This window comes from Mizuhopecten yessoensis, unplaced genomic scaffold (assembly GCF_002113885.1).
Source record: "Mizuhopecten yessoensis strain PY_sf001 unplaced genomic scaffold, ASM211388v2 scaffold8821, whole genome shotgun sequence".
NCBI lineage: Eukaryota > Metazoa > Mollusca > Bivalvia > Pectinida > Pectinidae > Mizuhopecten > Mizuhopecten yessoensis.
The window spans coordinates 354,256-367,265 of NW_018407738.1; the positions used below are offsets into that span (position 1 = coordinate 354,256).

General features: G+C 39.2%; 2 protein-coding genes across 3 annotated transcripts in view; both read left to right on the plus strand.

Moving 5' to 3' along the window:
• Window positions 1-7: 7 nt before the first annotated feature.
• LOC110456682 (putative ankyrin repeat protein RF_0381) lies at window positions 8-3,786 on the plus strand. 2 transcript variants are annotated; one of them, XM_021507559.1, is made up of 2 exons: window positions 8-79; window positions 1,236-3,786. In XM_021507559.1, the coding sequence occupies exons 1-2, from the start codon at window positions 74-76 to the stop codon at window positions 3,099-3,101; spliced, it is 1,872 nt and encodes a 623-aa protein (XP_021363234.1). In that variant the 5' UTR covers window positions 8-73; the 3' UTR covers window positions 3,102-3,786. The 2 variants fall into 2 exon arrangements, with proteins under 2 accessions (XP_021363234.1, XP_021363232.1); XM_021507557.1 differs by having other exon boundaries at window positions 18-103.
• Window positions 3,787-5,895: 2,109 nt separating this feature from the next.
• The window catches only part of LOC110456665 (glutaredoxin domain-containing cysteine-rich protein CG12206-like), a 30,924-nt gene continuing 23,809 nt past the window's right edge, over window positions 5,896-13,010 (plus strand). The window contains exon 1 of the mRNA XM_021507523.1: window positions 5,896-6,758. Coding sequence (XP_021363198.1) covers window positions 6,198-6,758 — 561 coding nt within the window. The 5' untranslated portion in view covers window positions 5,896-6,197. The remainder of the gene's footprint in view (window positions 6,759-13,010) is intronic.

Genomic DNA, 13,010 nt, shown 5'->3' on the forward strand with positions numbered 1-13,010 from the left:
ACTCCACAACAAGAAGAGTTCCAAAATCAAGTGCTTCCTGGAGGCATGTAAACATTTTCGGAATCATGCATTGATGAAGGTCAGCATGCGCAAATCACTTCATGTATGTTTGCACTTACTAACAATGACATTCACTGAAACTGAATATCGTTTCATCTCAAGTTAAATTGCTGTTCAGACGGTCAAGCTTCGAATAATTTATCATGGTCGATCACTGTTTGGTATCCACTTACACGATCTACAGAACAGTTAACTGCGAAAATACCAACATATGACTTAGGCCTTTATATTTCATTTTGTATGATACTGTAAAGGTAGGGGTCGTTTTGTTTTATCGTAGTCCGAAATTGTAATTCCATCCTGAAAATACCAAATCCCAGCTCCATCCCAACACTCTTGAAAAATGATATAAACTGAGGGGTTTTGGAAGCAAGTGCATTTCAGTGCAATGACAGACATGCTAGAATTACAGTATACGTTTTTCTGTATTAAGTGCAACCAAACATACATAAGCATAGGTTTGTGAAGTTTATTTGACTCATTTGAATTACATAAAAAAAACCAATTCATTTGAACTATAGGTACTTTTTTGGGTCGTGATAGAAGGGAAGTAACTCGAGTTAGTTGTAACATCTCCGTTATGACGTGTGACCATGTCTCGTCGTCAGAAGCTACGTTATCGCAGCTACCCCCGGTGTCATTCCGAGATAAATAATGTAATCTGATAAAGTACTGTATACTGTACAGTATTAATTATGCAGACACAATGTACAGACACGTTTCACTTGTATTTTTATTTTTTTAAACTGTTGACCCTTGAACGTGAGGTAACAGGTCTGACCAAGTGCACGTTACTGACTTGATTTGTAGTGTCCTTGTACTGTGTTATCTAAGTTTGTACAGAAAAATGGCTGATGAACACGTTTAGATATTACGTATTTCTTGGGTGTGCTCATTTTCCATTACAGGGACTCATTTTTTTTTGAAAAGCGATGTAATATTGCCACAAGTGCTAAGGGTAATTTTTCTAGAAATATATTTAGTATATTTAGTATTTTGCATTACTAGGTTATTGTAAACTCTAGATTTAATTCAAGGTCGTTGACCACCAAAAATCATGTATATATTGTATGTCAGTGAAACAGAAAGTGGTTCTGAACTTGTGCAATCATTCTGTATAATATATCCGTCATCCAGTGCCCTACTCACGTCATTCCTATCATCTTTGGTTTCAGAGAAGGCTAGCCAAGGTAGTGTGCTGCACCGGGAAGAGTATGGCTAAAGCGGACATCCTGAATAAAGCCATTATCGGAGGGGACGAAGACGTGGTGCGCTCTCTCATATCCGAGGGCGCCGATGTCGACCACCTTCTCGGAATGCGAGGCACGGCTCTTTGTGCCGCTATAGGCGCCAAGCAATCCCCAATCGCCTTGCTACTGATCGAGAGCGGAAGTGGTGTAAATGTGGAAGACTGGGACCGCGAGCCGCCTCTTCACCTGGCTATCAGGAAGGGATGTCTGGATGTTGCCCGGACACTCATCAACCATCCCAGGTGTAACCTTGATAAGGCAGACCCTCTCACAAAGACGCCAGCATTCTGTTACGCCGCTGACAAGGGCGTGGCAGACGTGGTGAAGTGGATGATGGAGGCTGGCTGCAACACGTTGGTTAAGGATGTCTACGACAACACCGCCCTTCACTTGGCAGTCAAGGGAGGACACCGAGAGGTTGTGAAACTCTTGGTTAAGGACGGAGTCAATTGTCTCTTCAATGACATGGGAATGGCTCCTGTACATCTGGCAGCACAGGCAGGTGACGTTGGTGTGTTTTTGCTGTTACTATCGGAGTGGATAGACTCAGATATCGGAAACGTTGATGATTTCATTTTTCCATCTAATGCAAGGCGACCGATAAAAGATTTTGTAAATTTACCAAAGAAGTATTCTAACAGTAGTGTTACACCGATAGAATACGCCGTAGTTGGTAGACATGTTGACATGGTAAAGTTCCTGCTCCGCTGTGGAGCTAATCCCAATCCAAACAAAAGGACGTTACAGTTTGCAAACAATCTCCCGCCACTTCTGCGCGCCTGCACTTTCTACATCGATGGGCTACTGGACATGGGCATGATTGAACATTTATTAAATGGTGGCGCGGACACAGAATTAGGAGGAAAGCTTATGATGGCGTCGTTCGGTAGCCGCCCTGTAACGCCGTTGCAATATGCAGCGAAACAAAACTCGGTCAAGCTTGCAGATTTTCTTGTTCAGCATGGAGCAGACGTCAATAACGTCAGTCAAAGTGAAGCACCTCTGTTTGTAGCACTCACCAATGGCTCGTTAGATGTAGCCTGGTATTTCATGAAGGAGTGTAAATCTCAGGACTTTCGTGTATTAGATACCAAAAACAGAAATCTTTTACATTCATTAGCTTCCATGAAATCGGCCAAAGACATAGAAGAACTTACAAGTTTCTTGTTAGAAAATAGTTGTGATGTTGATAACTTAGAATACCAAAATACAGGTGATATTTGCACACCTCTCCACACCGCCATAATCGAACAAAACACTGTTCTTCTTGACGCCCTGATAACACACGGCGCCAATGTGAATGCTAAGTCACGCGGTATCGCGCCTCTACACCAATGCGCTTTAAATGGTGATGTAGATATGGCCAATATGCTTCTGTTGTCAGGGTCAGACATTGACCTCGTTTCGGACAGTGGACAATCGGCTTTGGCCATGGCTCTAGAGTGTGACAGCGAGGAACATACGGCCGTCGCCAATTTTTTCCTCGAACATGGTTGCTTTGTACATCCTGATTTGACAGGTGACGTAGATGACGAAGAGGCGTGTGATTTAGACGATTCTGATTCAGATTCGGATGACGACGACGAAGTTAGAGGAAAGGCTTTGAAAATAAGTGTTCAAACACACGTGAACGCACTTGCCTCGGTGCCTCGGACGCTTGTAGCGTTCTGTATGCTCTCCATCAGACAGCATTTCATTTCCAAAAGGCTCCGATTCTGTACAATCTCAGACTTACCGCTACCGTCGAGGTTAACTGATATACTTTCGTACAAAACCAAACATTCCATTTAGCAAAATGTCGACAAACTAGTTGAGCACAATGGAATTATTTATTTATGGCCAAGCCATCATAAAGGAAAACTTTACAATACTAGTAACGAACATTTTGCATCCTTTTACCACTCTCCAAGACGTCCAATGGAAAATTATAATAAAATATTACATTAACAAAATATTTTATGTATGACACGCTACATAAATCCCTGTTATGAATATTTTTGTCCGTAAATGTAAGTAGAGAAATGGTATCAGAATCTTGAATATCGATTAAATATTTTTTTTGAATACCAAATTTAGAGAAATTGAGAACAATTGAATGTCTTATGTTTTTACTTTATATTTAAATACAACTGTTTTATTTCTATTTGTGTACACTGTATAATAAACAGTGGTTGGTGTGAATTGGGGAAGAGAGACCCTCGATCGAAATCCTCACATGATTGATTAGTGGCAATCCCCCCGAGGGATTAACATAAATGAAAAGTGAAACTGGGAATTAATGTAATGGTTAATGGAAATCTCTCAAAGAGATTGTACAATAGCTTGATCCGACATTGGCACCGCCGATTTACTTGATGTGGTGACGAAACTTCATATGCACAATTGTATTTTTATGCTGTTCTGTTGTTATTACGAATTGTTATAGAAGTCATAATGTCTATTTTTGTGTTGACCGAGTGTTTGTTCGACTTTTTAATGTGTTAGTTTTGAATATAATATTTTGTTAACTCAGTTTGTTTATTGTTTTTACCGCTATCGTAGTGAGTGAAGCTCCGAGAGGACTTTACCACGAAATCTGTATAGCATACCTAATTATCTATATTATATATTAATAAAGAGGTAAATAGTTTTAAATGTCCATGTGACGGTAAAAATATAAATAAAACAAAACACGAAGACTATAGTATAATCGGCTAGCTTTTTCGCCCAGAAAATCGCCTTAAGAGCCAACTGTCTGTTGATGTGTACTGTACACTACTAAACATATCAACTGGCTGTAGATGTGTACCCTACACTACTATACCAGCTGTCTGTTGATGTGAACTGTACACTACTAAACATACCAACTGTCTAAGAGCCCCAAGATGGGCGAAAGCGCTAGCCGATTATACTAGTCTTCGTGTTTTGTTTTATTTATATTAATATATATGTATATACGCTATATATCACTTAAACATTTTGTCTTCCTCGGGTATAAAACGAGTCGCGTTGATGGCCTCTGATTGAAATATTCTTTACCGGTAACGTATTATTTAAGGCACCGGTTAATTATTTATGCATGGAGGTGGACTATAATTTGCCGTTAAAACTACCTTTATCTTTAAATTGTCTTTATCACCTCCAGTCCATGTCAAATTGTACAGAGATCATCAAAGTACCTAATTGAAATGTTAGGTAATAGATCACCGAGTTTGACCGGTCAGTGTCCTGATGTTTGGGAGAAAAGTTCCCACTGGCTTAGACGGGATTGGACACAAAGGTCGAAATGTCTTGGAAATTAAATATGGTAGTAAACTACACACATATAGGAAGCCATGCTATGTTATAACGTGTCAGTACATTTCGGATTTTTCTGTTAGGATTGTCGAGCACTAAAGTCGAAACGTTTCAAAGTATGGCTATTGTTGGCCCCTTACTGACGATCATACAAGTTATTAGTGCACTACATTTATAGACGGTCATACATTGAGGTCGAAATGTCTCAGTAATGACTTAGTGCGGTTTATGTCCTGTTTATCAATTTTCCGTACAAAAGATAACGAATAAGATAAGTAGTTAAATGATTTCAAAGTAAATCATGTTTGTTATATATTTCTGAGTTTATGAACAACTACTTGGTCGTGTTATACAGCTCTATAAAACCTAGAAAGTATGTTTATCGGTAAGTTTTGGTGTTTGTCCGAGTTACCTGGAGATGCGGGTAGCTGGTATGCTCGGGGTCCGATCAACTTTGTACCGGAGTGGCACTAATGTGTATGTGTGTCCGGTGGAAGAGTAGCTCGGTCCAGCTGATAAAACTTGTCCTCTGTTGTACACGAGACCTCTAGACCGGACATCAGCCTGTCGGCAAGATACAAAATCAACTGGGTCTATGTCTAAACTATATAGTTAGTCTAACTATGGAGATTTCAATATTATTGGTAGTAAAAAAACAAAAGAGTATAATGTCACAGAAACACATGCGGTTAGTTCTTTCAACGGTTCTTATATCCTATGTGGAGACGTATTAGATTGTTAAGTTTTTAAACTTTGAATATGATGAAATTCTGAGACTTTTCGTTACAAAATAATTTTGAAAGAATATGTAGGGAGCAATTTCTTATCATTCTATTTTTTTTACTTATTCATATTCATTTTTAGAACAACAAAACAATAAAAGTAAAAGGGTCATATATTATATCATGTATATATTAAATATATTAAATGTCTGATATTATCTGACTTTTAACATGTATGCAACGGTGTCCACATTAACCAGTGTAAGCTGGATAAATTACGTTAATTGTATGTTTGGCACTGTTTTCAATTAATTATATTGTGAAACCCATAAACATAAATTATTAGCACATAAATCAACGTCATGGAAACATATTTATTTCTTACTTATAAATACGAAGTTTCTAATCGGTCAATAATTCATTAATAATTTCACGAGTTCATCACTATTTTATAGAAAGTAATATTTGTCAATAAAGATCAATACGCTGGGTCGGTAAGATAGAGCAACCCATCGTTTCACCTATACACGTTCTGTTATTGTTGGTGGATCTCGGAGTGCGGCAGTGCGAGCCGACAGCTGTACCGTGTGTAGTATACGATACAGTAGCACCATTGTGTTGGTATCGATCCCCAGTCTCCCCATCCCGAAGCCCAGGTATCTCACTAGGTGTATCTCACCCTGCAAGATAGGGCATTCCCGCCTGTATACCTATATACTTTGTAACGGCGAGTGACGTACGCCCGTCACGTGATCACAGGTAATTCTTTTACCTGTGTTAGTTATCCAGCTGATGTTTATATCAGAGGCCGTCTGCTGGAGCGAGCGTACCTATATATGCAGTCCGCGGGGGAGACTGGAATACCTGTGATTTACCTACACATGTGTGGATGGCTATGCCGGAGGGGACGGACGGTGACTATCCCCTTACTAATGGGAACGTGAGGCTGGAGGAGTGTATCAACAATTCCTCCAGTGATGTGGAGTCGGATGGCCCGGGGGAGGGGCAGACCGACGATGTTCAATCAGTGGGCTCGGGGGAGACCGAGACTGGCAATTCTAATGCCAAAATAGAAACCATGGCTCAAAGAAACGGGTACCAGAGAGTGAAATATACAAAGGTTCAACAGAGAACTGGCACCAAGGATATGGATTGGGAAAAGCTAGACAAAAAGCTGACTAAACTAGGGCCAAGTGAGTGTGTGGTCCACAGTCTCAGTGACCGGGACATATCGGATCAAACACGGGCGTTGTCCGTCAAAGAGTTTAATATGGACGAAAATCAAAATACTCCTGTAGAGGACGGTGCATTCGTGGGACGGAGGGATGTATCGAGTCCCAGGTCCCTTCAGGAGAGGCCCATAGTGAGTAGGAGAGGCAGCGTCCGGGGCTTACAAAACAGGGTAAAGGCCGGCATCGCCACCTTCTTGAACCCTGAAGGGGGTACTCAGGTAAATACAGAATCACAGGTATTATGATTGAATTGTCAGGTAAAACGAAAATAGCAGAGGTACTCTTAAACGACAGATGAGATTTCGGGGAAGTTAGTTAGTTTATTAAATATGTATTTACTATGAACTATATATACCTGTGTCTTGGTTTGTTAATCGCTTTAACCATGTAATCGATATATTATACTCTTTATTTGCGCTGTCGTGTATCCCCAGTTTTGATTACATATGAGTTCACCTGTTCTTGTGATGTAAGAGGAAATATGATATTTGGCTACACCAAGGGACAATGCTGTGTCACATTATACCTGGTGTTTTCTGTCAGACTATACACCTGTACTACATCGACCGTGTTGGGACGTGCGTCTTACCTGCTAACCTTAAATATTAACACGACAATTAACTCTAATTAGGTAGCGTTTCACACTACTTAGATGATATTTCACGCATGTAAGCTCATTGGCATACGCCAAATGGTTCAGAAGTTAATTACATTATATATATCGTAATGCAATTTGCAATAAACTTCAACAAAAGCTAAGAGACGCCGTGCTTGTGACTAAAATTAACAAATCTTCTGTTTTCACTATAAAATGAACAGTGACTAATATTTGTTAATTAAGTCCATGTTTCACTGCATTTTTTTATATCAAGACATGTACATCTGGTGGTGACACATTTCTGTCATCACTAGTAACATATCACCAGCAAATGTCTAAATATAAACCTACGGTGAAACGGTCAGATAATGTCGGTCCATTTCATACTTCATCACTTACCGCGCACTCACGACTTATCATCCTTTATCTCGAACACAAGACTTATTATCGTTTATCTCGAACTCGGAGCTTATCGTCGTTTATTACAGACTCGTATTTTTTCAACACAAACTTATCTTTTTCCCCGAACTCATGATTTTTCAACGCTTTCCTCGAAATCTTAACCTATCGTTTTTCTCGAACTCATAATTTATCAACGCTTTCCTCGAACTCTTAACCTATCGTTTATCTTGAACTCATGATTTATCCACGCTTTCCTCGAAATCTTAACCTATCGTTTTTCTCGAACTCATGATTTATCCACGCTTTCCTCGAACTTTTAACCTATCGTTTATCTCGAACTCATGATTTATCCACGCTTTCCTCGAACTCTTAACCTATCGTTTATCTCGAACTCATGATTTATCAACGCTCTCCTCGAACTTTTAACCTATCGTTTATCTCGAACTCATGATTTATCAACGCTTTCCTCGAACTCTTAACCTATCGTTTATCTCGAAATCGTGATTTATCCAAGCTTTCCTCGAACTCTTTACTTATCATCGCTGAACCATGCTCGGATAATGGCTTATAATCACTTAGCTCGAACTCGTAACTTTTAATCGCTTCGAACTCATGACAAGTCAACGCTTGACAAATCATCGTTTACCTCGAACTCCGGACCTAACATCGTTTTCATCGACGGCACTTTTGTCCTGGTGGCAGTTTATTTCGATTTTTTTTTAACTCGGATAAATTGAAAGCCCTTCTTATGTGATTTTTGTCAGTCGTAGTTAAACCTATATAGTCCGCTTAATTATACTGTATATACACTGACAATAATTGAGATAATTGTAGACAATAGGTCATATCAACTTCGATATAACGAGGTTTGATTATACTCTAGGACTGGGAACTCTATACCTATATCTAACCAGGTTTAAATATAGGACTTAGTAGACACTGAGAACAAAATAAGCTTGTGATATTTAACACGCCATAATGGGTTTGAGCATAGGTTTTCTCGGAGATTTTTGTTGAGCCTAGATTGTGAAATATACATTGAAAACTCCCTACAACAATACAGGATGTGATGGACAATTCACTGATAGTTTCCCGTGAAGTCTGTACTTTAGACTATATATCTCTGGTGGAAAGAAGTGTGTCAATATTGATACCCCCACATTATTTGATTTTCCACCTGTTATTTGTACCTGTTGTATTCACTGTTGATACAGCATGATGAGTATCTGTGACGTAATCAGCATTGTAGTAGATATACGTAGACCCAAAAATAGCTTCAATTGTCGATGTAACACAAATACGATTAACGATGAAATGACTCCTCAAGTAATTTCATATGTAAGACACGAAACGAACCACGCGTGACAAATAATTAGAAACTTTAGACAAAGGGGTCAGCTTTTTTTAAGATTTTGTTTAAAATGCTTGCAGATGTTCATCAAGCTCTAGTAATCATGTTTCGCTTTAGTCTCTGGAATAACGAAACGTCTGAATAGAGATAAGTCACCAAGCTACATTAGCATTGCTCAAGTCTTTGAACTTAAAGAAATAAACGTAATAATAGCAATTCTTTTGATATCTGTACATGTATATGTTTATAGGGAGGTGATCTCAATATTTTCATATTATGATCCTGCATGGGACCAAAAGTTGAGCCTGACCATTCGGCTAATTGTATTGCACGAGTGTGTTTGTCTAGTTGCATATACGACCAATGGACCAAGTCCCCAGGAGTGGGGCCAGGCTCATGACTAATCTTGGTGGCATGATTGTGTTTATCTGTTCATAAACAAGGTGGAACAGTTATACGTTCAAAGTAATGACCCGACGACTACGTCCAAAGCGGCAGAAATGGACCCCCGGGTTTATCTGGGTTAATGGATTGTGTTTGGTTCGTCTCCTCATGCCTAACATTATATATGTCTACGGGTTGGGGATCTCAACCATTTCCATGTTAGAAACCACGGACAAAATCGTGTACCTAGGGCAGGGCTGGACCTCTGGGTCAATCCTGACAGCGTGAGTGTGTTTGATTCTTTATGCCTAACACGTGTTTGATTATGCATGCCTGACACACACATACGCGTTCATAGGGTTGGACTGTCGAGTGTTTCCATTCAATGACAGAGGGACTAAGCCCCCAGCGGTGGGACCAAACCTCTCTGCACAATCCTTGTAGCATAATTGTTGTCGTTTCATCATGCCTAGCGTTATGATGTTGGGGTCACAGTAGTTACAGTGATATGACCCAGAGACAAAATCCCCATGGGCAGGGCTGGTCCCCAGTGCCAATATTCTGGTAGTATGACTGCTTGTCTCGTCAGGTACAACCCTTTTATGTAATATGACCCATGGTCTCAGTTCCTAAGGCCGGACCTCTTTGCCAGTATAATCGCGTGAATGTATTCTTGTCTTGATGATTATCAAATATATTAGTATAGGGTAGGGAATTCAACAGTTTCAAAGTAATTAGTTCTCTTCAGAGATATGTGTTTTTATGTGTGGGGGACACGCTTTTTGTTTATACAACAATGATAACCCTTTTCCAGTGACGTTTGATACAAAATTAGGTTTAAATCCTATACTGGAAAAAATGGAATAGAGAATATTCTTATTAAGATATATCTTTTCCCCTGTTGAGACCCACCCTCTTTCGCAAGAGGGGCGCACCCTCGTATTTAACATTTAAAGCCCAATTTGGTTCAAATCTGATCATCCATCGGGAAGGGATATACTTTCAAATGAAAAATAATGCCGTGCAACGGCATGCAATCATTCGCCCCTCAGGCAGGTGAGATAAAAACTGACGTCATGATATCGTGAAACAGAACTCCATGTTGAAGATAATAATTCAAATACTTTGGTATAATTATGAAATTGATCACAGATAGTGGTAAAAAGTGGTAGATAGATATTGCTTGTCCTGACTTTGTTTATTATAGACATTTCCACTCGACACGCTTCTACTTTCAAGCTTAAAATTTGGGTCGGGCATGTAGTTCACTCCATGACGGCTCATTCATAAACACTTGTTTAATGTATTTCTTACCTGCGAATGCATGACATTTGTCAATATTTATCTACAAACAGACAATTGATAATAATTTATTCATTACGTAAACAACTATAAACCGTTTTATTACCTGAGGACCTGTCATACCTGATTCAGAGGGTAGAGGAACGGGTTTTCTTAGCCAGGTGCGAACTGTAGGTATTCCATAGGCACGAGAAGCTCACAGGTAAGCTAGCGATGTGGGCAGGATAGGCCCTAAATGTACCGCGAGATCAATCGGCTCGTGAAATATTGATGGGGAGGGTGCATCACGCAGGGAAACCGTCTACAGAGCCCAAACAATCGTTACAGCAACATAACACAGCATTTACGATATATGGTATATACTAACGTGTACTTATAAAGAGATGGGAGGCGAATGTTCTACCACGGACTTAGATAACCTAATTCCGTGGTTCTACATTAGCATGGCAACAGGAAAACATTATCATACTTTTGCCATACTAATTCTGAATTGTAGCGACATTTCTACCGAGAACAATTCGACGTTTTTGTTGGTTTTTATTTAAATCTTGAGAGATTGTTACAGTGGGTGCCATGATGATGAGGGTTGACATTCGGGAGGTTATGTATGTATACAAATATGTATGTATGAATGGTACATAGAAGGAATGCATATTTAATATTCATGGAGCACATCATTATGTTTGGATACAAATTATATACATTAGAGGAATGTTAAGTTGAACAATGTGTTATGAACATGTCACTGAAATAGATTAGAAGATTAGGACCGTATAGTTAATGGGTGTATCTACTGTCCAGTATATAGGTATCAGAATGATTATCTGCTGGAGAAGAACGCAGATTAGATATTTAACGAACTTATGTTGATGTATGTGTGGGCTAGTGTCATACATGTCCATAAATATGTATCAACCGCCAGATTGGGATTCGAACCCGGAATCTCCGAAACTCATTAAGAGATATCTTAACAAGAATATTCCCTAGAAGTCAATTTTTTCTAAGTCTTGGAAGACAACATTATTTATATGAACCACATAGGTTTGGGAATACCCTTGCCATGCGTGTACTGCTTGTGTAGCCAGGGATTTGTACCCGGGACCTCCGATCTCCAGTTGGACGTTATATCTAACTAATTGCACTACCTGGGCACTGGTGATCGACCCAGGTCCCCACTACCATATTAAACCCGTGAACTGGTTAGTAACTGCCCCTCTGGATATATATATATAGCTCTGAACAATTAATGGTTGTACCGATGTAATCAATATACAAGACGCTAAAAGTGTCAACCTGGTCATCGATCCCCACTTAGCGTGGTATTGATGATGGCTGTACTTGGCGTTTGTTATATGATAAATTGTAAAATCGTCCACATAGCTTTGAATAAAAGAAATCCATTCAATTTACTTTTGTTTCTTTGGTATAGCTTGATGAGAACGAGACCGGGTCATTTTCGGTAAGATAATCCCGCCACCCATGACTGTCTGTAATAGTTGAAGTCCAACATGTGTTCCGAAGTATCTGTGTGATATAGTCCATCCTTCTTTGTTGTAGATATATGTTGTATTTTGTCGTCGGTCCATGGTGTCCCGACCCGAAGTTCCGTTGTCTGTGTCAAGTGATTTATAGAATAGTATATAACAGGAAATACAAAGTCGGCCATTTTGGATACGGCGGCATTGTTATAAATATTTCAGTGTTGTAAAATAATTCTAAACAATCTTTATTCAACATATTTGTCATGCTTTCTCGCACGAAATCAAGTCACTGGTGTTGTCCTCTCTGTAGTGTTGGCTGTGGTTTGGATATTATTGTTTCGTTAAGTGTATCTCTTACGTAATGAATACGAACTTTGACCTTGATTAGACAAACGTACATCTACATTTAATTCACAGTTAAAAACGAAAGTTTATGCATGTCATATGTGTATTGGTTAAACAATGAGCGCCGTGTTGACTGGGATTTATAATGATATATATATAATACACGCGACTGCATTAATCCCTGGACGTAATGAAGTCGCCTATTTTTGTAACAAGATTTCTATCCTAGCATGGCCCGACAATTATTCTTTGTTTACGACTGTGAGCTGTTGGTGTTTTATGACTATACTGACATTAAAACTATGTACTTATACCGCGGCGATGCTGATAACACGCTTAGGGTATCAATGAAATCGTTTTCATCTAGAAATGTAAATAATTTTATCGTGTTCGATATCAATCTTGTTGTGTACCTATACAACATAGCTCCATAAGTCCTGACCTTCAACTAACATCATAATGTACCTTCCACTATACAGGTGTGTACTGTATTATCCACTAATTATACCGTCCACTAACATCATAATGTACCTTCCATGATACAAGATTTTTTTTTTTTTCCAAGATTTTTTTTATTACGCTCTGACACACAAAGTGTGTAACAAGA

Excerpts from the sequence above, each read along its gene's own strand:
- LOC110456682 (XM_021507557.1), top strand. The coding sequence starts at position 74 with ATGAAGGTCAGCATGCGCAAATCACTTCAT. Across the intron at positions 104-1,235 it reads GCATGCGCAAATCACTTCAT|AGAAGGCTAGCCAAGGTAGT; the intron begins GTATGTTTGCAC and ends CTTTGGTTTCAG.